We start from the raw sequence: 27,540 nt of genomic DNA, 5'->3' as shown, positions 1-27,540 counted from the left end.
ATTTATGATTTAATTTGTGTGTGTGCCATACCTGTCTGAGGGTGCGTTCCCATATATTAGCTGTGTCCAACCAGTTATTTTTGTTTCAGCCACACATATCTAATAAAAAAGTGCACTTTTTGGCTATAGATATAAGACCGAGAGAGACAAATGTTGCAGTCTTCACTTGTGCAACCTTCCAGTGTCTTTGCTGTCTGACATAGTCCATTGATTGAGGGTTGGACACGACCAAGCCCGTAGGTGGGAAAACCCTTTGGCCTGCTTTGCTGCCTTTTGGTCACTGCATTTTACTTTGTTTTACTGCCTCTCCAAATGTTTTCATATTTCATAAAGGCTCAGTTCACACAATGCTGTGCAACATCCCAAGCCGGTAGCAGTACCTGAGAGTAGCCAGCAGCGTGTTTGTAATGATCATTTTCTTCCTGCAGGTAGTTGAAGCAAAAGCTGTAAAAGCGTTCTTCAATCCCCTGCCCGGCGCGCTTCTCTTGTCAGGCTTGACGTCACGGAGGCAGCGGCCTGCTTGCTTCAAGTCACGGTAACCACGCCTCTTCGCTGTGACTGACAGCCGGCAGTTCGGCAAAGCCAGCCGAACTGTCGTGCATAAGCGCTGTCAGTCACAGCGAAGGGGCAGGGAAGGGGGCGTTGTTACCGTGACTTGAAGCAAGCAGGCCGCTGCCTCCGTGACGTCAAGCCTGACAAGAGAAGCGCGCCGGGCAGGGGATTGAAGAACGCTTTTACAGCTTTTGCTTTAACTACCTGCAGGAAGAAAATGATCATTACAAACACGCTGCTGGCTACTCTCAGGTACTGCTACCGGCTTGGGATGTTTTTAGGAGGTGACAGGTTCCCTTTAATGAGTTGACATAGGCAAGTGTTACTGGTAACTTTACAAAAGCGGATTAAATTCTCAAATAATTGTGTCAGCATAAAATGCATTTTAACTTTTTTACTTTTATTATCTGTGGTTATTGTGTTTCAGCTTACATTTGTGTGGTATGTTCTGTAGAACTGCTTACAGATTGTTCAATTCTGCTAAAATATGTTCTCGCTGCATCAAATTAAATCCTGGACTAGCAAACAAATTTGTTTTTCACTTTTCATACTTCCCTGACCCTTTACAAATGCTCTGGTGTTTCTTGCAATGTTGCTCCATTGTACATTCGCAATTTCCTTTCCTTGTGCGGAAATTAGGAATTCGAGGAAGAGAGGAACTTAAGAGGATGTTAAAACGAGGATGTCCCCAACTGTTTGCGGTAGCAATAGACCATCTAGCTCTCAGAATAAGTCAAGATTTTATATTCAGATGAATAGCTATGGGAGGAAGAGAAGACAGGATAGGATTATATGCGGACAATCTAATATTGTATATGGATGACGTAGAGAAATCCCTGCCAAGAGCAATAGAACTCATTGAGGGTTATGGCCACTTTTCCGGCCTTTGCATAAATTGGTCAAAGTCTTTGCATAAATTGGTCAAAGCCAGGTGACTACAGCGGCATAAGGGCAGACTTTGACATCCTGGACCGCCAATATACAACAACCTATTGGTGGTGAAGCAATTTAAAGGATAACTGTCACACTTAGACCCTAATTTCAATTTTCATATATGTAGTTACTAATAGAATGATATTCCAGAATCAGTTACTTTTAGACTGACTTACCCCATATTTAATAAGATTCAGCCCTTAGCAACCAGTCTGCATAAAACTGCAATTTCACTATTCAGTTAAGATGGCCGCCACTGCCCTCACCCTGAGGCTAATCCCGCCTGCCCTCACTAGCCAGTAACAATAGCCCCCCAAAAGTGTCAGTAACCAGAGCCCTCCCCCTAAAGGGTTAATCTCCTGCAGCACAAAGGGGTCCTCTTACCACATGTTGCTTTCATTTATACACTGAGCAGATGGCAGATCTCCCTTCCCTGCTCTGCGCTGCTTCAACTCTGCATTGTCCCAGTCTGCTGAGTGAGGGAGCGTCTGCCAAGCGCAGGGACAGGGAGAAGTGCACACAGCCCAGGCACTGTTATCAGCTGCTGGGGAGGACCTGGCTTTAATCATTTACTTACAGTCCCTGGCTGTCTGTAATCTGACCTTGCACGCTGCATGCTTCTGCGTCCTCCGTCCTATAACAACCTAGCAACCTGATTTTAAGCAGAGGTAAAAGTAGGCAGTACAGGGAACTAAACTGTGGAATTGAGGGGTAATTGAGTACACAGTGAAAAGTTGAAATAGGGCCAGCAAGGTGATATTAATCCCCACAATTCAATACTCAAAGGATAACTTACAGTTATCCTTTAAGTATTTGGGTATAGTCATCACCAGGGATCCACTTTTGTCCTACACTAAAAACATTGCTCCCATAGAATCCTTCTTTGTTGATAAATTTAAATTCTGGAGAACTCTCCCTCTATCAAATGATCTTGCTACCAAAGCGTCTATACCTCTTGGCGGCCTTTGTATAGGGAAAGGAGAGACGGAAACTAGCGTTGTGTACGTTACAGAGAACGTGGCGACAGGGGGGGGGGGGGGGTGCAGCTTTACCTGACTTTTACTTTTAGAAAACCTGGGTGACAGACTATGCTACCAAACGCTGAATATTACCTACAACATTACTTACATTTTACCATCATGTGGTCGATATTGGAGATTATAATATAAGATTGTCCCCCAAGCAAACCCTACAAATACATAGACTTGCACACCAGGTATGGAATGCTACGAAATTCCAACAATATAAGGACTTGGCGGATGTCATACCACTGTCGGAAAATCCTCTGTTTCCATACCTGCAAACACTGGAGGGGACATCAATTTGGAAAGAATATGGGATACTTACCTTAAAGGATATATACAATAATGGGACACTATGCTCATTTACTCAGCTGCAGGAAAAATATGGGATCATACGTACTCCCTTCTTTAGATATTTGCAGGTACGACATGCTCTCCAAGCACAATTTCAGAGCACCAAGCAAGCTATTTCCACATACCCACTAATAGGTATACTTAATACACAAGGTCCAAAAGGCATCATATCTGCCTTATACACATATCTTCTGGGCAACCGAATGGCTTTGAACCCACTGGCTGTGGAAGCTAAATGGAGAGCGTGCATTCCCCAACTTACCTCAGAAGAATGGGGGGAGGCGTTGGAAGCGCTCATAGGAGTCTCACCATCACTTAACAATAGATTAACACAACTATTTATACTACATAGGAGCTATCTGACCCCTACCAGACTATACAAAATGGGCAGACTGCCTCATAATAGATGCCATAGATGTGCACAAGCAAACGCAGATTTTTGGAACATGATATGGGACTGCAGCTACAGTAAATACTATTGGCAATAAATTATAAATGTTTTCTCCACCATGGTCCCAAATCCATTGTCGGTATGCCCCCAAAATATGCATACTAAGGATATTGGAGGACGAGATATGGACGCACCATACTAGTATTTTTCTGAGGGAAGCCTTATTCGTCCCTAGGAAAGCTATAGTGCTCAGATAGAACACCTACTGTAAGACAATGGAAATATTTGGTAAACCTGGTTATTCCTTTAGAGAATATAATATTCAAAAATAGGAAATGTCCTGGAAAATTCTGGAAAGTATGGGGAGGTTGGCTCATCACCACTGACGCTGTCTAACTTTCACATGAATACAAATGGGCCATCCACATAATGCATAACACGATATGGAGAGGAGAATACTTGGGTAAAAATGTTAACTTTATTGAGTGGAAGTTATGGGACAAAGTCACACTTATATTTATGCATAATATTTTATGTATGGAATGTATATTGGATTTTGCTTTTACTTTATGTACATGTTATACTACTCGGTACAAAGACTATGTACCTGTGCCATGCCTTACTTGTTATGCTTCAATGACAGTTGCACGGAAACGCGTAGAGCCGTAGCTCAGTGTGTTCAGACTTGCTGGGTCTTTACCGACACCAGCAAAAATCTGTTTTGTCTACGCACCTACTTGGGGGCTAGTGTTTGAGAGTCGGCATAGTGCACAGCTGCTCCTCTCACTAACCGTCACTGCTCAGTGATACACCGTTCACAGGGCAGCTTATTTGTGTATGCTGCGTGTGGTGTCTCCTGTATCTGTTCTGGGCTAATTGATACAGTTGTACTTCCCAGAGGATCTACCACACTTGTAGTATTGATTCCACCAGCACATAATAAGTCTTAGGGTCCATTCACACGTCCGTTGTTTCTTTCCTGATCTGTTCCGTTTTTTGCGGAACAGATCTGGACCAGTTCTGTACCCATTCATTTTCAATGGGTCCTGAAAAAAAAAATCTGACATTGTGCTGTCCGTTTTTTTTCAGGACCCATTGAAAATGAATGGGTCCAGATCTGTTCCGCAAAAAACGGAACAGATCAGGAAAGAAACAACGGACGTGTGAATGGACCCTTAGGCAGCACCTTGCCTGTCGGAGGACCATATCCAATTATCAGTGCGGTGGTTGTATCTATATTTTATTTACACATATTAGTCCGTTTATCCATTGATGATACCTAGAGTGGTCCTGTATACACCAATATGGTCAGGGTCACGGACATATTATGATTAGGTGTCATTATTCTGGATAGACGGTTAAGACTTAGGTTCACTAAGTTTGTAGGGTCTCACCCCTTCCCATTAATAGCACAATAAAATATTTATTATTTTTGCTCCATTTTAACTTCCTTGGTAATAATATTGTTTGGTTATTTAATTCAGGGACGTGTACCTAATACACTTTGCTCTTTAAATTTTGCACATGCACATTAGTCTAAAGTTGGTAAAAACAAATTATTTCAACCAGAACGACCATTTGTTAGGTGAAATTTAACAACAAACATTTGTTTTAGCCGAGCCATCATCTGACGAGGTTGGACATGTCTGTTAGCCGGACAAAGGATCTTTCGTACAACTCTTTCACGTGTCACTTTGTTTATTCATATAAATTACTGTATCAAAATACTAAGCCAAAGCTTCGTGCCTAATTAACAGATGCCCTTTAAATCTCTGCTAGAAGTCCAGCGGACCTTCCGACGTAGTAACTTGCAACTATTTCTGTATGTACACGGTCAATCACTGATAGGGCTGCCCGCTCAACTCCTAAAACTGATGGGGCTGCCCGCTCAACTCCTAAAACTGATGGGGCTGCCCGCTCAACTCCTAAAACTGATAGGGCTGCCCGCTCAACTTCAATGGAAAGAGAAGTGGAAATTATTCTGAATCTTTTGTCAGAAAAATATATTATCATTCTGCTCAGCTCCTCCCGATCTAACATGGTGCTGGCAGAAAAGACTCCATGTTCAGCGTGACAAGGTCCCTTTTAAATAGGTCCTCCTGGATTGTGATAGGCCACCCATGTTTTTGGAGGCGACCATCAGGTCCTCTCAGCAGAATAAAGGGGACTGCAGCACTCCATTGAATTCAGTGGCACCTTTATCCAGGCACTTTGGCTTCTCAATGGTCTCCCATATCTCAGCTTCCTGGACCCCTGGGAGTGTTTTAGCAGTAAATGTACTGTAGTAAAGCAAGGTAAAATAAATGTCTAAATGCTGCTTAGATACAACACACAATAAATCACCTGGGTGATCCTCTGGACAAGCTATGGTGTCTCCGTCTCCTGTAACTTTCCGTAGGAATCTCAGTCCAGAGCTGTAATAATTCATGTATCTGTGATAATTATTTGTGAACTCATATTACCAAAATTGTTGATTTTTTTTTTTCCTTTGTCTCAATTCTATCGTTTATGAAATTTCTATATGAGCAGGTCCATTGCGTCTCTACGAGAACCTTTCAGCACACTCAAACCATCGACTGCAGAAACTGTGAAATATGCATTCAGGTATATTGACTGAGACTTTTTCATCAAAATACTTTCATACTTGAAGAAAAAAAAACATTTTCCCACCATGTACAACCATGAATGAATGCATTACTTAAAGGGGTTGTTTCATCATGGACAAGGGGGGCATATCGCAAGGATATGCCCCCATTGTCTTATAGATGCGGTCTCATTGCTGGGACCAGCACCTATATCGAGAATGGAGCCCCGCAAGATGGTGGCTGGAGGACCCTGATCCGGCCACCACCAAGCTGGCTTCCCATAGAAGTGAATGGGAGCATACCGCACATGTGCGGCCCCCGCTCCCATTAATTTCTATGGGACAGCGCTCGGCTATTTTTGCTGGCCCCATAGAAATTGAAAGAAGGGCGGCTGCACATGCGCAGTGTGACCTCCTTCACTTGTGGGGCCCTGTTCTCGATATAGGTGCGGGTCCCAGCGGTGGGACCCGTACCTATAAGACAATGGGGGCATATCCTAGCGATATGCCCCCTTGTCCATGATGAGACAACCCCTTTAATCATGTGTATTCCCTGTGTCACACACAGACCCATAGTAATCAACAAGAAGTGGTTAAGTTCATGAATTTTTGTATATAATATATATTTTTTTGCATTAGTGTTTGTTAACCAACAGAGAAAAAAATAGAAAAATGTGCATAATTTGGACTAACTCATGGTCTTCCCTTACAAATACTGACCAAATCATGTGTGTGTATAAGGTCTTAAAAGGGTAAGGGCAGAGGATTCCATCACGCAGTTCCATCCCCGGAACAGCCTGCCGTATCTCTCAAAACATATGCAAACTGATGGCATTTGTCAGACGGATCAGGATCCTGATCCGTCTGACAAATGCATTCGGAAAAACGGATCAGTTTTTGCCAGAGCACTCGGGGCTGGATCCGTCATTAATGCATTTCAATGGGAAAAATGCCAGATCCGTGATTCCAGCAAGTGTCCCGGAATTTTGAACGGAGATAAAACCGTAGCATACTGCGGTATTATCTCCGTTTTGAAAAGATTTCTCATGTACCTCTCCCTTACTCTGGAACTCACTACCTCATCTAAAAGCTGGACAACACCTCTAGGCTACTTTCACACTGGCGTTTTGGCTTTCCATTTGTGAGATCCGTTCAGGGCTCTCACAAGCGGTCCAAAACAGATCAGTTTTGCCCTAATGCTTTCTGAATAGAAAAGGATCCGCTCAGAATGCATCAGTTTTTCTCCATTCCGCTTTGGAGGCGGATACCAAAACGCTGCTTGCAGTGTTTTGGTGTCTGACGAAACTGAGCCAAACGGATCCGTCCTGGCACACAATGTAAGACCATGGGGTTTTCTATGACACAATCTGGCACAATAGAAAATGGATCCGTCGACTTTCAATGGTGTTCAAGACAACTCCGTCTTGGCTATGTTAAAGATAATACAAACGGATCCGTTCTGAACGGATGCAGATGGTTGTATTATATGAACGGATCCGTCTGTGCAGATCCATGACGGATCCGCACCAAACGTGAGTGTGAAAGTAGCCTTAAGGATTCTAACATGTCTCCCCACTCTTGTGCATTTCACCACTACAAAACATCAGGCACACTTCTCTTCATCTAGAGATTCATATCCTGTAGTGTGCCATATGATTTCCTTCACTACCAGCTCGCTCATTATCTATACCCCAATTTATGTCTACCCCTGATCCCTGTAGACTGTAAGCTTGTTTGGGCAGGGCTCTCTCCTACTGTACTGCAATGGCTGTTCAGCTTATCTGTGTTGTATTTGTGCATGTATTCATTCATCCCCTTTGTACATCTCCACTGAAGAGTATGGCACTGTATAAATGACAAATGAATAATGTAATTATTGTTGCTTACCTCTTGAGACCTATGACTTGCCTTCCATTTATATTCATTATGTTTATGCAACATTTTCAAATTAAAAACCCTTAGGCGAGGGTGAAGCGGTGACTGTGCCAGCGACACATGCTGCATGGCAAGAGATCTCAGTGTAGCTCTGCCGGCATCGAAACTGCTGAAAGCTAACATGACACAGCAAACGCAAGAAAATCCAGCAGGTTAGGATTTTTTGCAGGAATAGTGGCTCATAACCCGATTCCATTTACTTTCCTTAGTTGTGAAGCTGACAGCCCTACACTGAGATCTTCGGCTGTGTCTTGGTCGCCGTGTAGTCCTAGCATTATTGTGTGTTCAGAAAAGGGGCGAGCAAATCAATTCTAACAACTGCGTTCAACTCATCAGCAGGACTTCTTCACCTGTGAGGGTCTGCCCCAGCAAGGTGTAGAAGCGCCCACCTGCTGCTAGAGTGACGCGGCTGGTCATTTAACCCTGCCCTGACAATTTACCGCGGCGTCCGCTCAGGGTACGCAGCTCCCATGTGTGATGTCCTGCTGATGAGAAGAATCAATTTGAATAAATGTTATTGTCTCTGGTTCAGATTCATCTTGTTTTTTGCTGTACAAAATCTGCATATGGTAGTGTTTGGAATTTGCTGCATATTTCACACTTGGAAAACCCTGTTCACTTATATTTGTTGCCAATTTTCAGTGCAGAATCTGTCCACCGTGTCTTGAGTATACCCTTAGACAGCTTTGGCCAAAGGGAATGTTTTGTGATAAAATGCTTGAAGGGCTTTCAGATGCTTCGATATTTATGGCCCATACTTAGGATAGGTCAATATCTGATCGATGAGGGACCGACACCTGGCACACCCCAACCGATCAGATGTTTCAGGCATTCGCTGGAAACACAAGGTTCCCTCCACTGTGTAGTGGCCATTCAAGTGACTGGGCGACGAGCTGCTTTGTGCAGAGACTTGGATGACTATATAGTTTCCGGAGATTTCCCAAAACAGCTGATTACTGTGTGTGCCGAGGGTTGGACCCCCACAGATGTGATATTGATCACCTAGCCTCAGGTTAGGTCACCAGTATCTAACTACTGGAAAATCGCCTTTTAAAGACTAGGGACACATTTAGGTGCATTATTATTGTATCATACCGTTATTGGATCAGATTGATAAGAATTTAGGCTAAATGATTGTTTATGAGCACTCAGGAGAGCAGAGAAAGGGGCAACAGAGCTGAATCGCTAAAACATTGCAAACTATAGAAACTTTTTCCAAAGGACCTTTTATTAAAAAAAAATTCTCACCAATATCCATACAGTTCAATAAAAAATGCCTCCAGCGACGGTGTCCTTAGCCTTTCACTGGGGCAGCCCTTGTCTCTAATCCTGGACAATCCATTATGCTGGATTTCCACTGTTAGATTATCAGAACCAACGTTCCTACGAGCACTCATTCCTGATAATCTGCCCGTGTAAAGGTGCCGCAGATCACCCAATGAACGAGACAAATGCTCATTCATTAGGTGAAACAGTCGTCCATGAGAATGCTGAAATTGTTGTTTATGGGCAGCAAATTGCGCTGTCTAAACAGAACTATGCTGCCCAGAAACAGGATCTCTATATGACAATGCAGTGCTTTACCTCCTCTTAACGAGCAGCCGACTGTCTGGAAGAAACTCTTTATTGCTGACAATCTTCTGCTCGTCGGTTCAGTGTAAATACACCTTAAAAAGTTACTTGAAAGACAAAGCAATTAGAACAAATTGATGTGTTTGGTATCTAGGAAACAAAGCACTAAACAAAGACATTTTATTACTCTGAGCATCTTTTATATATTATGTAAAGGAGTAATAGTTATTGTGTGTGGAGTCCTTGGTGACTTGGTCGTCCTAATGCACTAGTGCAGTGTTACCGTCTTTGGGCTGTACGTTCAATACTACTTTGTCCAATTGGTGTGATGGTCCTATAGTCATTAGACATGGTCATTTCGCTTTACACTTGTATCTTGTATCATGACTGTTCTTCCCACTATATGAATAAATTGTAAGATGCTGCCGTTCTTTCTTGGTTTTTGTTTTAACATTTTCTTAACATTTATAACATCTGATATTGCTCATGGATAGAAGCGTTTGCAAGAATGAAGTCTAGATTAGGGCTGTTGTGTGTTTTAAAATGTGTTTTCTTCTTTGCAGGTTATCCACAGATCCAGTCAAAGAATACAAGTCTTGTTACAATGAAAAGTTCCACATTCTCTTGAAGTAAGTGATCACTGGTCTTCTTGAGGCCTTGCTGTTGTGCGAGGGCCTCATTCGAAATGTTTTAAGTGGTTTCCTAATTATTATTTTTTATTTTATTTTTTATTTTTGTTGCCATTATTCTTAGAATCAAAAACAATTTTTTCATGTATTTGCTTTAATGATAATTCCTCCCAAGGCTAGTTTCACACTAATGTTACATCTATCCTGCAGGCTGTTTCGGCAGAGGAACCGCCTGCCAGAGTTCATCATATCCAGTATAGCCAGAACGGACTGGAGCACCTACAGGCACCATTGACAATAATGGGATCTGGCCTTTTTCCAACATTAGTGCAAGCACCGTTTTTTGCCCGCCCAAATCCTACCACTAATGCCGGAAACAGGCCGTGTCCCCACCGGGTCCCATTATAATCAATGGGCTCCGGCGAGGAAAGGCAGTATCTAGCTATGCTGTTCCTCTGCTGGAACGGTCTGCTGGATAGTTTTAACATTAGTGTGAAAATGGCTTAAACCCTGATCAAGTTACATGACCGTCTTCTCTTGCTTCTGGTTATGACGTCCTCTATCTCTGCAAAATAACTCTTCCAGTGCACGGCACGCCATCAATAACGTACTGTACATAGTAATGACTAGGGGCATCATGGGATTTGTAGTTTTCAGAGCTTTACTGAAAGTACAGAATGCCACTCTTCAGGAAGTAAAAGAGGACCTTTCGCCACCCCTGAGATGTCTGTTTTACTAAATAATGTTTTCACCATGCAATAATTATTCTGGAGCATCTTTTCATATGACTCTATATTGTTCTGTTCTTCAGTTATTGCCAATTGAAATATATGCATTACCACTCAAAATATATGCATTACCAGTTCCAAGTGTGTCCATGCACAATCACTGCTACCAATGTCAAACTGTCAAACTATGCAGGGACACCCCCCCCCCCCCCCCCACTGGTAACACCCACTTCAGGTTGATTAATAAACCTCTAATAGCAATAACTTAGGAACGTAACAACATAGGCCCTTATATCAAGACCAAGGGAAAAGCAAACCTTTGCAAAAATATAGCATTTTCACTTTTACACTAAATAGATGTATGTCCTGTTGTAAAATTACAAGTCCCAGTATGTCATGACCATCTGCAGCCTGAGCGTGACCAAGTTTAGCTCTGCTGCAGAATATGTGGTCTTTGCTTGTGGTTTGGCATGTCTACAGCATGTGCACGTACAACTACAACAGCAGTAGGTTAGTTTGCGTCTGCGATCTTTCTTTACACAATGCAGACATCAAAACAAGCACACGTCCCATCAGTATAAGGGCTCATGCACACAAACGTTTTTTGCGTTCAGTATACGGACTGTATTTTGATTCCGTATACGGTCTGTGCGCTGTCCGCATCCGTTGCTCTGTTCCGTGACCCTGCAAAAATTAGGAGTCCTGTCCTATTCTTGTCCGTTTTGCGGCCTCCTGTTCCGTTCCGCAAATTGCGGAAGGAACACGGGCGCCATCTGTTATTTGTAGATCGCTGCAGGATTTAGGATTTCAGTGGGCACCTTTTTAAATGCTTTGTTGTCACTGCCGATAAAAGATGCAAAAAAAAAAAAAAGGGAGAGAACATGTACAGCAGATGTCGGGAAAATATGAACATGATTAGTGTTCTGTTTTTGTTTACGGTGTACCTCGTGTGTATGTATGTATGTATGTATGTATATATATATATATATAATCATCAGTATACAGTTGTATGATTACTGGCTGATATCAGAGAACAAGAGCTGTGTAGATAAAAGTTCTGTGCACTAAACTCTGCTTCCTGCTATGATATTTCCTGGCTCACGTGAACAGAGGGGGCAGATGTCGGGGTAGTAGACATGGCTGCCACCTGATAGGATAATGCACTGCTTTTCCATTGTATTTTTCTCCAATTGTAACAAAACAAAAGCAAATAACAACACATGAAGAGATTATGTTTTGTTGGTTGTTCCTTTTTTTGTGTGTGTGGATTGTGGCTTTAGTTCCCCTTTAACATTCAATTTACAGACCTGCTGCATCCTCAGGAGTGAGAGATGCTCTTTTTGGTCGCTTTCTGGTTAAAACTATTGTGCCAACTTAGAAACATATCCTCTCTCCACATGATATATGAATCTACTTGGTGGGGTTACCACTGCTGGGAGGCAGGTCTTGCATGTCCCATGCCAATCCATTCATCCTCTATAGGACTGCCAGAGATAACACAGTGCCGTACTCCATAGTAATAATGTAGACTTAAAGGGAAACTGTCATGTGGATATTTGATTATAATCTAACTAATTATATACAATCATTAACTACTAAAAAGTACCTTAGATGTATTCACTTACTGGTGTGACAGATGGTTACCTCTAGCGAACTTGTGTTTTAAGTTCGGCGTCTAAAGTTCGAGTTCAGGTTATCGAAGTATCCCGTTATGGATTCTAAATTCCGTTATGGTCCGTGGTAGCGGAATCCATAACGGGATACTTCGATAACCCGAACTTTAGACGCCGAACTTAAAACACAAGTTCGCTCAACACTAGTTACCTCATAATATACACACAAAGATGCCACATGCCGTATGCTAATGAGCTCATTTGAGTCCAGCGTGATGTCAGTGAGTCCAGCGTTTTTTTTTATTCAGAGATATAGCCACTCCCCTGCCCACCTGCTGCTGATTCATATGGAAATAAACTGTCAATCAGCAGCAGGTGGGCGGGGAGAGTCAGGAGCTCATGAATATTCATGACTCATCATTATCAGCTGGAGCTTTTTAATACAAGATGTTGGCAGATTGACTGGGTCAATTAAAGAAAGTGACCCAGCATTTTGCTAAGAGAATCAGTCACTTATTTATGTTGCCCTTAGTTAGGACATCATAAAACTAATGACAGGTTCCCTTTAACAAAAAAAACAAAACACATCAATATTTTTCCATTACAGATTTTTGCCTGTTCTGCACCCCTGGTCTATTCAACCCTCCCCACTGATACGTGTTTGCACCCACACATAAAGACTTCATACCCTGTTACTGTGTGGTATCCAATGTTCACCAGAGGAATGTCATGTCACTATGGCCTTCACGTCCCCGTGGTGGGTAGTGATTGGCTTCCTCAATCACATGATACATGGGAGCAGATATGTAGCAGTGGCGTACTGAGCAGACCAGTGTTGGAAGGTGCATGATTTGCTAAGGTAAGTATATTGAAAAGTTTAATATCTTTATATAATGGGAACATAAATTACGTAATATGTCAGGAAACCTCTTTAGTGCTTCCTAGCACTGCTGCATTTTGTGCAGAGTCCCGCTGCCGTGTGCATTACTGCTATCATCTTACATCCGCAGCGATTGCCATGTTGGCTTACTTTGTTCAATTCCTGGTAATCTGTGTTTGTTGAGGAAATGGAAACTGGAAAGAACGGAATCAGCTTTTCAGAATAGTGTTGAGCATCACAGTAGTGGCGAACCGGCGGTGAATGATTAAAAAGGTTTGTTTGTGACAAAACCGATGTAAATCCTGTTCTTTAGAACCATTATCCGCTGGCAGCTGTGCATTTTTGTAAAATGACCTAAATTAATATTTGAGTAAAAGGTGTTTGTTTGCTTAAAAGGTGTAATGCGCAGCTGACCACGCTTCCAGAGAATTGCTTTACAGGAGCCAGATGCACATAAACACAGACTCATTGACTCCTATCGGAGAGTGTTGTGGTCATGCTCGGGTATGTGTAGGCGTTGGGGTGGGGGGGGGGGGGAGACGAGCAGTCCCTCTCACTTATTGTCAGTGGTGGATCTGTGTTATCTGCTTTCAGCTTTACAATTTAGGTGTTATCTTTCATTGTCATTTTTCTTTGGTTGCAACAGTCTGTGGTTTAGCTACATAACAGTCCTTTTGTGCTTTCTCAGCTATTTTCAGAAGCCGCAGTGAATGGAGAAGGCACCGCGTGGCACTCTCTCCATTGACAGCAGGGCCCCGTTTTTTAAATAGGGACCCACCCCTATCAGATTTTTAGGTCATATCCTATCGAAATGCCATAAATGTCCCAAATGTTAATACCCCTTTTAGATTTCCGTTAGTTTGACCTATTCATTTGAGCCATTCATGTTTGATGCAGCCGAATGGAAAAACTTCCAACAGCCGTAAAGAACTGTTCCGAAATGACCCTGTATAGATATATCCCAGACCTAATGTGACTGACAGTAACTAATAGAATAAATATTTAAAAAAAATCAAAGGGATTGGCGATTTTTTTTTTTTTTTTTTTTTTTTTTTTATTTTTTTTTACCCACTTTCCTGGACAGACCTGCAAAGGGAAGTATACTTCCCTGCCTCCCCGTTGCTGGGTCCCAGCTCCTTCGTTCCCCGCCTGCAGCTGCCTCCCTCAGGTCCTCCACTGTCAACACCCACTTTGATGCTGCTGCAGTCAATTTGATGCTGGCTGCAGCGGTGTCAAAGCAGATGTTGACAACGGTGGAAGCGGGGGCTGGTAAGAGGTAAGTATGTCTACCTTTTGCAGGTCTGTCCAGGATAGGGGTGGTTTATATGTACACATATGACTAATTGACTTATTTCATGGAAATTCTTCTGCATTGCTTATGAGTTGATGTGGTGAGAAGTGGAAAATATTCCTTAGGTCACTAACATCATAATAAAGTGCGTGCCAGTTCTCAAGTGCCCAGCCGTCTGCACAAAGCTTCATTGATATCAGTAGCCACACATTTAAAATTGTGTCACAATTACCCACTGATGAAGCTGTAAGGCGCAGATCTGGCACACATGGTCTTTTCTTCAATCTGAAATGCAGCTCAATGTGGTGTTCATTGTATGGTTTCAGGGGTTCTTCCACCGGGTTACCAGTGTGTTGGAAAATGTAGCATTGGACAAGAATCCAGTAGGAGGAAAAATCTAACTGGGGGCAAACTGACCCATTTTGGTCAACCTGACTCACAAGTGGTATGCCCAGTGAATAGTAGCTTTGAACTCTTTTCTAAACCAAGACAGTGGACACTATGGCGCAGCGCAGTACGATGCAGAGCGGCACACTACCAAGGCTGCTGCTCATGCAGTGACTATGGGGATGGCTGTACATGTTCTAGGAACGCTCTGTATTGTACGAGCCGGCCTGTCAGGACTCTCCCCCACTGCTAATTCATTTTCCACAGTGAAGTTTAATATTTGGCCGTGGTTCCTTTGTGCCCATTGTTGTGTCGGGTTCCAGATATGCGTATGAAGCATTGAATACCCTGACACTGTATTCATGAATAGTCTCATATACTGGTTGCCTCTTGATTGTCTGCCAGCTTCTGTTTGGTAAGCAGCTGCGCCCTCTGTATTACGGTAAGTGCTGCAGCCCTGCTACTCCTCTGGGTTTTAATCCTTTAATAACTGGCAGAAAGGTGCGGCAGATGGCTGTCAAATACGATATACCTTATGTATGTAGTGGTACTAAATACTCACATTTATAATAATTTATATTTCTAAACAGACAGACAATAGATTTCTTAAATTTCTATGTTTTGCTTTGTTTCCGTTGCTTGAGAACAATTATTTCCACATTTTGTGTGAATAGACAGTAAAAGGAACATATCAACGATATTTCTTTACCAAGTAAAGCTACAGTAAGTACTGATTACATGGTTTGTCTCCGGTGTCCGATATTTATGCCTTATCAGGATAGGTCATCAATATCAGATAGACGGGGTCCGTCTCCCGTCAGCCTCGCTGATCAGCTGTTTACAGAGACCGCCCCTTCAAAAAATATATAATTTGTAATGTTTTTGTTTTTTTTGATTGCTGGTAAGCTGTTGGTAATTTTACAGACGGTGCAGTTGATACCACTGTTAATAAAAAGGACTATTCAAATGGACGTATACTTTCCTCCATTATCGGGAAAATACACACTGAGAATGTTGCAGATTGAACATTGGTCTAAATCTTTCTCCGCTGGTCTGGGGCGTTGACACATTGGTGTATACTTTCCGTCAGTACCGTAATTAAAAGCTGTAGCAGTTTTGCTTCCAAATACTCCCATTATAGGCTATTGGAGTTCATAAAAAATGCAGGAAGTAAGGAACACGCATGTAAATCCGGATGAATTACTGATGACAGTCTTGATAGTTATAGTATCCTGAATCCGTACATATTCCGTATTTCCATATGCTTGTTTGAAAGCGGCTTCAGGCGAAGGAAAGATTAGCTAAATGCGGATTTTGTCATGGGTTGGCTACAGATTTCATCCTATGCAAAGCTGAAAATCCACATTCACTTCACAAAGAAACAGATTGCCGTCGGTTTTCAAATTCTACCGCATGCTCGATTTCCTTTTTTGCTACGTGTGGATACGGTTTTAGAAATTTATACTGTCAATTGATGCAGATTTACAGTGTGGAATTTGCATCGCCTTAAACTTCTGTTAAAAACTTTTATCAGTTATGGAGTTCTCTTTCATGAGATTCAAGGAAATTAAGAGTAACAAACCTGTCTCATTATGCACCGAAGCATCCTTCTTGCCTAAGGTTCATGCACAGGACATAGTACAGACCCAGATTGTGCGGATCCACAGTATGGGACCTTTAGAGATCATTGGGATCATACTGTACCTTTTGTTATGCTGTGTTATGGCAGTATATGGAGTACGGTTTGCCTACAGCTTTGACATGTGCTCAAGCCATTATTACTGTGCCATCAGATATGCCATATACATGTCTGGAAATGTTCACTAACAACCTCACATGAGGATTTTTTATTTTTTATTCTTTTGTCTAATGAAGATGGAGGAAATGTCAAAAACATATATGCTAAAATGTGCATAACTTCATGGGAATTCTTTCTAAACGAATAAGGAAACTCCCATAATATCTCAGCAATAAGCTCTTTTTTTCTTTTTTCTTCCTAGTCTGAGGTTTTGAAATTACAGGGTGGTGCTGCAATATTTTTGCTTCCCCAGTTTCATTATGCAAGCTATTTAAAACAGGGTTTCCAGGCTCCTGACATTGATGACAGCTCTCCACTCCTCCACCAGCCTTCCACCTCAAGAGCTGGATATAGAACTTGAATGAAGAAGGAAGCACAGCACTGTTCAAAGTGTTGTGGCTGTGCTGGGTTACTGTAGCTCAGCTACCATTAAAGTGAATGGGAGCTGAGCTGTAGTAACCTGACATGACCACTGCACTTAGAATGGAGCTGTGCTTCCTGTTACAATCACAGGGCTAATTCCAGTCCCGGAGGCTGCAGGGAGCAGCTAATTGGTGGGGTCAGAAGAGCGCTGGAATATCACCTCTCCTGAGGATGTCATCAATATCAGGATCTTGGAAAACCCCTTTAAAGGGAACTTGTCACCAGTTTTATGGTGTCCTAACTAAGGGGAACATAAATAAGTGACTGATTCTTTTAGCAAAATGCTGGGTCACTTTCTTTAATTGATCCAGTCAATCTGCCAACATCTTGTATTGAAAAGCTCCAGCTGATAAAGATGAGTCATGAATATTCATGCGCTCCTGACTCTCCCCGCCCACCTGCTGCTGAATGACAGTTTGTTTCCATATGAATCAAAAGCAGGTGGGCAGGGGAGTGGCTATAGCTCTGAATTATATATACGCTGGACTCTGACATCATGCAGGACTCGTATCAGCTCATTAGCATGTGGCATGTGGCATCTTTGTGTGTATATTATGAGGTAATCATCTGTCACACCAGTAAGTGAATACATCTAAGGCACTTTTTACTGCCAGTAGTCCTTTACTGCATATACTGTCAAGCAAGGCTCTTGATTCAGGTGGACTATTGGTGTCTATTATGTTTTATCTTGTTGGGGGCCTGTGAACCTTTTACACTCCCTTTATAGCATATAGATTAAGGGTGTAACCTTTAAAGGCTTTGTACACCTTCAGGGCAATTTTTCTATCATTGCATTTTACTCATTTTGGGATAAAACTAATTTTTTCAATTGATCTTTATTAAAAATATTAAGCCGTTCAGTCATAAAGGGTTAATTGTTTTTCTATCTATGTGAATCCTACTTTTATTTTCCATTTGTGCTGGTCATCTAATAACCCTTATCTTTAAATTACTAAGGGCTGTCCTAAAACCAACATATTTTCTGGCCAATCATTGGTCAAATGCCCTTTTGCACACACAGATCTTTTGTTATACACACCAACTATTGGTCTAATTGGGCAGATATTGGTCAGATAATTTGTTGGTGTAATATAGCCCTTAGAGGTCATAAACACTTATTTAAGCCACATTCTTATCAGTAAGATAAGGATTGAGCTTTGATGAGTGTTTATAATGTCAGAGATAATGAGCCCGTTAGCCTCTTGTGTGACGGAGCAGAGAGAAAATTCAGATCCTGCTAATAGAGCATCTCCGCTCTGTACAGAGAAAAGGGCTCCATATTTTTTTTCCACAACTTACATTTTATTAAGTTTTCTATTTTATAATTACATATGATATACAGCAAGATAAACGGCTCAGAACAGGTGGACCCATACAGACATCAATTCACAAAATTATTATAAACAAAAAAAAGAATAAAGTCTTTCCACATCTATAACTATAATGTAGACAGGCTGCCAGATTTTTAGAAACCTGGCCACTGGAGAGCAATTGAACATTCCAAGGATTGGATGTCTTGTATCCAAACATATAGATCAGCTCTCAAAGGGAGAACAGAACGTTTCAAATAAAGAGAAATCAGGCATTTAGCAGCAGTTAGTATGTAGAGGAGCACCTGGCTCCTGACCCCTAAGTGTCGTAGGAACCACATTCAAGAGAAGCACTAAAGGGTTACCAGAAATCCAAATTCCAGGGATGCTCAACCTGCGGCCCTCCAGCTGTTTTAAAACTACAAATCCCACAATGCCCTGCTGAAGACCGATAGCTGTAGGCTGTCCAAGAATGCTGGGAGTTGTAGTTTTGCAACAGCTGGAGGGTGCAGGTTGGGCATCCCTGACCTAGAATATCCTGGACTAATCAGGTCACCTGTATCCAATAGGGCTCTCCCACTGGACAGGACCAGAAGGAAGAACATCTCCAACAGATATCCGGCAACCCAGAGTTCAGGATATGTAATATTTCTGGCGTATGATACCTGTCACGCCCATGTCTGGGAGGGAGACAGCACACTGGACGAAGGAGGAGAGGGAACAAGGAACAAGACCTAAAAGCTAGGGAAGAAAGAAGGAGAACTCCTAGTCAAATCCCTAGTCACAGTCCTGACTGGCTATCGGTATGAACAGACCTCAAAAGTAGGTGAGCTCATGCGCAAGAGTACCTAGAGTCCTAACTCACCCTAGAAGACCCTGGCGATAGTGACAGGACTGAGACTACCTGTTCCTCCAGAAAGGAAGGACAAACAGAAGTCTCCCTCAAGCTTACAACAAAAGGCAGGGGAAAAACAACACACAGATGAACTAAAACAAAATGCAAAACGGAAAGGAAACACTTAACTTTCCAGTATGGCAGCAACAGGAACTCTGCCAAGAACCAAACACCAGCAGACCACAGATACCACTGAAGCTATAAACCTTCAGAACAGCATTGTGGGAGAAGCAACTATAAGGAAAGTTAAGTGACCACAATAGCAACACCTGGAGATTAGAAGTGTGGCCAGTATCAGAAACCACACAGATGCCTATTAATCCACAAAGAAACCTGTCAGATGAAAGCACGTGTAGCCAGTCTCAGATCTTCTGTTGTGGGGACGTCCGTATGTTTCGGTACGTCTGTGACTGTACCCCCTCCTTTTACAGGTGACCTCTAGGCACCCAGGACCGACCTTATATGGGTGAGACCTGTGAAAAGCTTTTACCAAACGACTGGCATTCACGTCAGATGCCGGTATCCACATCCTCTCCTCAGGTCCATAACCCTTCCAGTGAATAACATACTGAAGAGATCTACGAAGGACTCGAGAATCAATAATCTTGCCAATCTGGAATTCCAAACTACAGTCCACCATGACGGGAGCGGATGGCAAGGAAGACTTCTCCAAGGGTTCCACATGTCTCTTCAACAAAGATTTATGAAAAACATGTTTTTAGAGCCCGAGGAAGTTGTAAACGAAAAGATACAGGCAGCTAATAGCACTGATCTTATATGGACCAATAAATCTTGGACCCAACTTCCAAGAAGGTACCTTCAACTTATTATTTTTTGTGGACAGCCACACAAAATCACCCACTCTTAGGTCCGGACTATAATACGTTTGCTGTCAACCACACGTTTATACTTTTTGCCCATATTTATAAAGTTATTTTGAATTCTCCGCCATATGGATGATAATGACGACGAAAAACGTTCTTCCTCAGGGACACCAGAAGTATCTGAACCAGAAAATGTGCCAAACTGCGGGTGAAACCCATATGCCCCAAAAAACGGTGACTTCCCAGTGGACTCCTGTCTACGATTATTTATGGCAAACTCTGCCAGAGACAAAAACGAGGACCACTCCTCCTGGTTCTCAGAGACAAAACATCTTAATTAAGTCTCCAGACTCTGATTAGTGCGCTCCGTCTGTCCGTTCGACTGAGGATGAAAAGCCAAAGAAAAAGACCGCTCTACCCCCAGCCGAGTACAGAGCACCTTCCAGAATCTGAACGCAAACTGAAACCCCCGATCCAAGACGACGTCAGAGGGAATGTCATGAAGTTTTACAATGTTGTCAACAAACACTTGTGCGAGTGTTTTAGCACAATTTTCCTAAAACGATCAACTACCACCAGAATAACTGTCTTTCCTGACGAATTAGGCAGATCCGTGATAAAATCCATAGATAAGAAGTTCCATGGTCTAGGCGGGATGGGTAACGGAAGTAGATATCCAGAAGGCCAAGTATGTGTCACCTTAGCGCGTGCACAGGTACAACAGGCTGATACATTGTCCCCCAACACACTTGCACATCCCTGGCCACCAGAATCTACGAGAGTTTAAGGTCGGCAGTGGATCTACTCCCGGGGTGTCCCGTAAGAACCGTACAGTGATGTTCCTCAAAACACCTTGTGCCGCAATTCTGCTGGCACAAACAATTTCCCAGAGGGGCAAGAATCTGGTCTCCCTGAGTCTCTAATACCTTCACCTCTAGGTCAGGATAAAGAGCGGATATCGCAACCCCTTCCGCCATTATAGGACTCGGATTTTCAAAATTGCCACCTCCAGGAAAACTACGTGACAAGGCATACGCCTTGACGTTCTGAACCCCCGGACGATATGTGACAGTGAAATTGAATCTAGTAAAGAATGACCACCATCTAGCCTGCCTCGGGTTCAGTGGTTTAGCCGACTCCAAATTGGCCAGATTTTTGGGATCAGTGAACAGAGTGATTGTATGAATCGCCCCTTCCAACCAATGACTCCATTCCTCAAAAGCCATCTTAATTGCCAGCAGCTCTCTGTTACCCACATGGTAATTTCTCTCTGCGTCATAGAGGGACACCATTTACCTGGTGACGGGCCCTGCGATAAAATTGCTCCTACCCCTACCTTGGACACATCGAGATCCACAATAAAAGGTTGTGAAACATCTGGCTGCACCAATATAGGGGCAGAAGCGAAGCACTTCTTAACTGCAGAAAAGATTTGCAACGCCGAATCAGACCACACTTAGACATCCGTCCCTTTCTTAGTCATGTCAGTTAGGGGTTTTACCACTGTCAAATAGTTCTGAATACATTTTCGGTAATAGTTGGTGAACCTCAAAAACCTCATAAGAGCCTTCAGATTTTTGGGACGATCCCAGTCCAATACCACACAGACTTTCTCAGGATCCATTAGAAAACCCAAAGATGACGGCAGGTAGCCCAAAAATTGCACCTTGTGTACAACAAAAATACACTTCTCTAAGGATCTGCAACACCTGTCTAACTTGATCCAGATGCGTCTCTACGTCTAGAGAATAAATTGGCACCTCAGCAGTCAGGAGAAATTGGGTACTACCAGTCAAAGATAAATGCATGTTCTCTGACTCTCCTCTCACCCCTCCAAGAGTCAGATGGGAATTAAACATCCCCCTTTTTTTTCTTTTTTACGCTGAATGCATGGACATACATTGATAAAATGTCCCTTTTGTCCGCAGAAAAAACACACTCCCTTCCTACTACTAATACGCTTAAAAGCATATTCTGAAGTAGCTCCCCCTAATTTCATGGGGTCGCCCCCAGACGTAAACCCAGGAGTCTGGTTACGAATAGTCGGGCGGCACTGCGTGAAGGTATGGGTGCGCGGTTAGCGGACGTCGCTCTGATGCTTGAATGAAGGAAGAAACCGGCACTCCTTTATACTGCAATTATATCAAGTTTATTCGCCACTCGAAGAAGAAGTGACACTCTGATGACTGACTGCTGCTCACATTATTTTGATAAAGGCACTTGCATGTGCCGAAACGCGCGTCACCTCTTCTATGAGTGGCGAATAAACTTGATATAATTGCAGTATAAAGGAGTGCCGGTTCCTTCCTTCATTCATAAACCCAGGAGTATCTTCACCCAAAGTGTCAGAGGAGGACAATACATAATGTGATAGATCTCTCTCTCAAGCTTCTATCCATGCGTATGGCAAGAGACATAGCAGCCTCCAGAGACACCAGAGTTTCATGAAAGGCAAAAGCGGGTCATCATAGATCAGACCCAAGGCTTTGAAAAATTTGTCCACTGACCGGAGATGCTGCGATCTGGTCGTCAGAGAAAAAGTCCATGACTGTGCATCCCCCTTAAGCAAATAAATTACCACACCAACTCGCTGTTCCTCATCACCAGATGAGTTATGACGTAGCCTAAAATATAGTTTACACGCCTCTCTAAATAAAATGAAATTATCATGTCCCCCAGAGAATCTGTCTGGGAGAGAAACTTTAGGCTCCAGACTGGTCTGGTAACCACCACCACCACCACCAGGACCAGTAACCTGTGGTCTCTGGATCTGAGAAACGGTCGTGCGGAGATCAGCTACTTACAAAGATAGACCCTGTAGCTGTCCTGCCAATGCAGCAATCGGATTCATGGCTGCACTCGAATTAACGTGTGTGGGAGGGAGACACCACACCGGATGAAGAAGTAGAGGGAACAAGGAACAAGACCTGAAAGTTAGGGAAGAAAGAAGGAGACCTCCTAGTCAAATCCCTAGTCACAGTCCTGACGCTATCAGTACGAACAGACCTCAAAGGTAGGTGAGCTCATATGCAGGATTACCAGCCGAGAACCAAACACCAGCAGACCAGAGATACCACTGAAGCTATAAACCTTACAGCATTGTGGGAGAAGCAACTATAAATAAGGAAAGTCAAATAACCACAATAGCAACACCTGGCGATTAGAGGTGTGGCCAGTATCAGAAACAACACAGACACCTAGTGATCCACAAAGAAACCTGTCAGATGAAAGCACGTGTTGCCAGTCTCACAGATCTTCTGTCACCCACTGCCGCCGGGACACCGTATGTCTTAGTACGTCTGTGACAATACTTGTGTGTTAAAACCTTTAATTTATTTTCACTGTTCTACAAGAGGAGCTAGAGTGAGCCTCCCTTTGTAGCCAGTTTTCCCATTTTCGCATATATAGGTGTTTAAAGTCTGCAGGAAAGTCCAAGGAGATTTGATTTGATTCAACTTTATTGTCATTACACATGTATAATACAGGGTAGCGAAATACAGTTTGCATCCAATCAGAAGTGCAAAGAGCAGCAAGTGCAAAAAAATCTGATAAGGATAGTGTAGAAAATAGGAATAGTTATGTACAGATAAATTAAGTATACAGGTGTTTATATTGCTATATAGAGAGCAAATATACAGATGTACTGATGTATACATATATACAGATGTACTGATGTATACATATATACAGATATGCAAATGTGCTGATGTATACATATGAACTGTTTCTATATTGCTATACAGCCGGCAAATATACAGATGTACTATGAACAAGTATACAGATGTGCTACGTATATACACATTTACAGATGTATAGTAAACAGATCTGTAGAATACTATGAATATAGCTCCAGAAGTGGAAGAGTAGCGCTATGAACAGACTATAATAGTGAACAGTGTAAGTGTACGTACTATAAGTGTAAGTACATACTATAACACAGACATAGGCTATGACAGTGTCCCTACCATAGCAGTAACCAATGTGAACATACCGTGACTGTTGAGAATGAACAAAAGTGATGATCATGAGTGTGGATGAAAAGGTTCAGCGGGGGACTGAGTTCAGTAGAGTAACAGCTGTGGGGAAGAAACTGTTCCTAAACCTGCTGGTTTAAGTCTGAAGGGTCCTGTAGCACCTTCTGGAAGGAAGACGCTGGAAGAGTTTATTGGCAGGATGAGAGGAATCCCTAAGAATGATGCGTGCCTGACGTAGACATCTCTTCTTGTGAACATCCTCAATGGCAGGAAGTGGAGTCCCTATGATGCGTTGTGCAGTTTTCACCACCCACTGCAGTGCCTTGGGGTCAGCAACAGAGCAATTCCTATACCAGATAAGGGTTGGGCAATAAACCGGTATTAACAATTTACTGTGGTATTAAGATATGGCGATATCGCCATTTCTTAATTACTGCAGTATTTTAGTGACGTCATAGGTCAGACACATGTCACTGTGCTAAATGCCTCTAAAACGTCCGGCGCACATTACAGCCGACACAGTGGAGAAAGAGTCCCTCCCCCCACTGTGATCCAGCTGCCACTGCGCCACCAATGAGAAGGTAATAGTAAGGAGGAGGGGAGGGGCTGTGGCCAATGAGAATTACCCTCAATACAAATATCACATACCCGGCACCCAGTCTTAATGACAGGAAGCGGCGAACTCGCAAACCGACGCATTTTATCCCTCAAATGCGTCGCCTGAGGGGTTAATTGGCACGGTTTGGTGGGATCTCTGTCATTGAGGCAGAGTGCCGGCTGTGTGATATGGCTGGCACCCGCAGTCTATATTTGTACTATAGGGTTAATTTAATTAATTGGTGGTGCAGCGCACCCAAGCCCCCCAGTATTATAATCATCGGTGACAGTGACCACAGGGTCCCCTCCCCTCTTCATTGGTGGTGCAGTGGCAGCTTCTTATCGGAGCTCCAGCAGTGAAATTTCAGGGCTCCGATCGGTTACCATGGCAGCCAGGACGCTACTAAAGCCATCCATGGCTGCCATGGTAATCTCCCTGCTGCCGTGTGCACAAAGCACAGGGCAGCATGGACAATGTGAGATCCTATGCACCCTAATAGATCTCTATTAGGGTGCATAGGACAAGGGATGAAAAGATCCCAGGTTGTATCCCCTATAAGGGGGATAATAGGCTGAGAACCATCAGGGAACTACGCATGCGCTAGCTCGCGCATCGCGAGATTTCGGCGCTCCAGCTCTGTGACGTCAGCCAGCAAGGAGGAGATTCGGAGGACGCGGGGCGTTGCTGGGCTCCTTTCCGCTTGACTCATCTCTGCATACAGGACTCATATCAGGTCATTTGCATATGGATCAAAACAGTTTTTTTAGCACAATAAAAGCGCAGAGAGCTATGGGGACTGGGTACTGCAGATGTGCTAGTGGCCATCTAGCAGCCTATGTCCCCAGCTCTATGCAAAAAATCCTGGTGACAGGTTCCCTTTAAAGCTGGAAACCTGAAGTCCACAATGAGCTCTTTTGTTTTGCTGGTATTCAGGAGCAGGTTATTGTCAGCGCACCTCACAGCTAGGTACTTTACCTCTTCCCTATAGTCAGACTCATCGTTATCGGTAATGAGACCAATCACCATGGTGTCATCTGCAAACTTAATGATGGAATTGGATCCATACCTAGGCCTGCAGTCATAGGTGAAAAGGAAGTAGAGGAACGGGCTCAGCACACAGCCCTGTGGAGTGCCACTGTTGAATGTGATGGTGGTGGAGCAGTTATTTCCTGACCTAACATGCTGGGTCTGTTGGTCAAAAAGTCCATGATCCAGTTACAGTTAGGGTTGCTGATTCAGAGATCCACAAGTTTAGTGATCAACTTGGAGGCAATGACTGTATTGAATGCTGAGCTGAAATCAACAAACAGCATTCTTGTATAAGTATTATTGTTGTCCAGGTGTGAGTACACAGTAAAGCGCTGTAGATACAGCATCCTCTGTACTTCTATTACTTTGATAGGCAAATTGGTGAGGATCCAGTGTGGGGGGCAAGCATAACTTGAGGTGTGCCAGCACCAGTCGCTCAAAGCACTTCATAACTATAGGTGAGAGTGCTACAGGGCTATAGTCGTTCAGGCACATTGGTGATGAGTGTTTTTTGGCACTGGCACAATAGAGGTGGTCTTGAAGCACGCTGGTACTACTGCCTGGGCAAGCGACCGGTTGAAGATTTCATTAAAGACCCCTGCAAGCTGCTCAGCACATGGTCGAAGCACACATCCAGGAATGCCGTCAGGGCCAGCAGCCTTGTTAGCGTTGATACTGCTCAGTGCGTTATGGACCTCTGTGATGGTGAGAGTAAGGGCTGTTTCACACGAGCGGATGCCGTGCATGACATCCGCTCTGTGAATGAGAGCCAAGACCCGATGCAGACTGCAGAGGCACGGAGCATTAACATGACTGATAATGCTCCGTGCCTCTCTGTGACCGCTTTACTACGAAATCACAGTGAGATAAAGTTGTCACTGTGATTTCATAGTAAAGCGGTCACAGAGGGGCACGGAGCATTATCAGTCATGTTAATGCTCCGTGCCTCTGCAGTCTGCATCGGATCTTGGCTCTCATTCACGGAGCGGATGTCACGCACGGCATCCACTCGTGTGAAACAGCCCTAAAGGTACGGCAGTCATCAGAGGGTTGGGTTTTGGCAAACTTTTCCTTATTGTCCTTCTCAAAATGTGCGTAAAAATAATTTAGCTCATTGAGGGAGAACACATTCATGTCTGTCTGTGTGGAATTGCTGAGATAGCCTGAATGCCCAGCCACATGCATCTTGGGTCAGAGTTAACAAATTGTTCCTCCACCTTCAGCTTGTAGCTGTGCTTGGCCTTCTTGATGCTCCTCTTCAGGTCTTCCCTGGACATACTGTAGGCCTGAGCGTCACCTGATCTGAAGGCATTGTTACGTGCCTTTAGTATAAGCTGCACTTCTTGTTCATCCATGGTTTCTGATTTGGGTACATTGTAATCTGCTTTTCTGTGGTAACATTGCCAATTGTGGTGTTGATGTACTCCATTACTGAATACGTGTAAGAGTCGATGTTAGTGTGAGAACCACAAGTGGCCTGAGAGGCAAACATGCTCCAGTCCGTGTCTTTAAACCTATCCTGGAGTACAGAATCTACCCCCGCTGGCCACACCTTGATTGTCTTCACTGATGGTTTCACACGGTTGATAAGCTGCAGGTACTTGGGGGTGAGAAATAAAGAAAGGTGATCAGACTGTCCCAAGTGGGGGAGGGGCGTTGTCTTTTAGGCTCCAACAATGTTTGTATAGACATGGTCCAAGGTTTTATCCCCTCTGGTATGGCAGGAGACATGTTGATGAAATTTAGGTAGCACTGACTTTAGGTTGGAATGGTTAGTCACCGCTACAAAAAATGCACCCTAAGGCTGTGCAGATTGTT

At 43.3% G+C, this 27,540-nt stretch overlaps 1 protein-coding gene across 6 annotated transcripts in view; it reads left to right on the top strand.

The window, feature by feature from the left end:
- ST3GAL6 (ST3 beta-galactoside alpha-2,3-sialyltransferase 6) overlaps positions 1–27,540 on the top strand; it is a 187,724-nt gene that overhangs the window by 100,256 nt on the left and 59,928 nt on the right. For 3 of the 6 annotated variants that reach the window (XM_044284490.1, XM_044284486.1, XM_044284488.1), the window contains 2 exons: positions 5,782–5,856; positions 9,907–9,972. In XM_044284490.1, coding sequence (XP_044140425.1) covers positions 5,782–5,856; positions 9,907–9,972 — 141 coding nt within the window. The remainder of the gene's footprint in view (positions 1–5,781; positions 5,857–9,906; positions 9,973–27,540) is intronic. The other 3 variants (XM_044284492.1, XM_044284489.1, XM_044284491.1) reach the window with 1 other exon arrangement.

The sequence above is a fragment of the Bufo gargarizans genome, chromosome 3, assembly GCF_014858855.1.
Source record: "Bufo gargarizans isolate SCDJY-AF-19 chromosome 3, ASM1485885v1, whole genome shotgun sequence".
Classification (NCBI taxonomy): domain Eukaryota; kingdom Metazoa; phylum Chordata; class Amphibia; order Anura; family Bufonidae; genus Bufo; species Bufo gargarizans.
The sequence above is the reverse complement of the archived record's forward strand: the minus strand, read 5'-3'. Positions and strand labels throughout refer to the sequence as shown.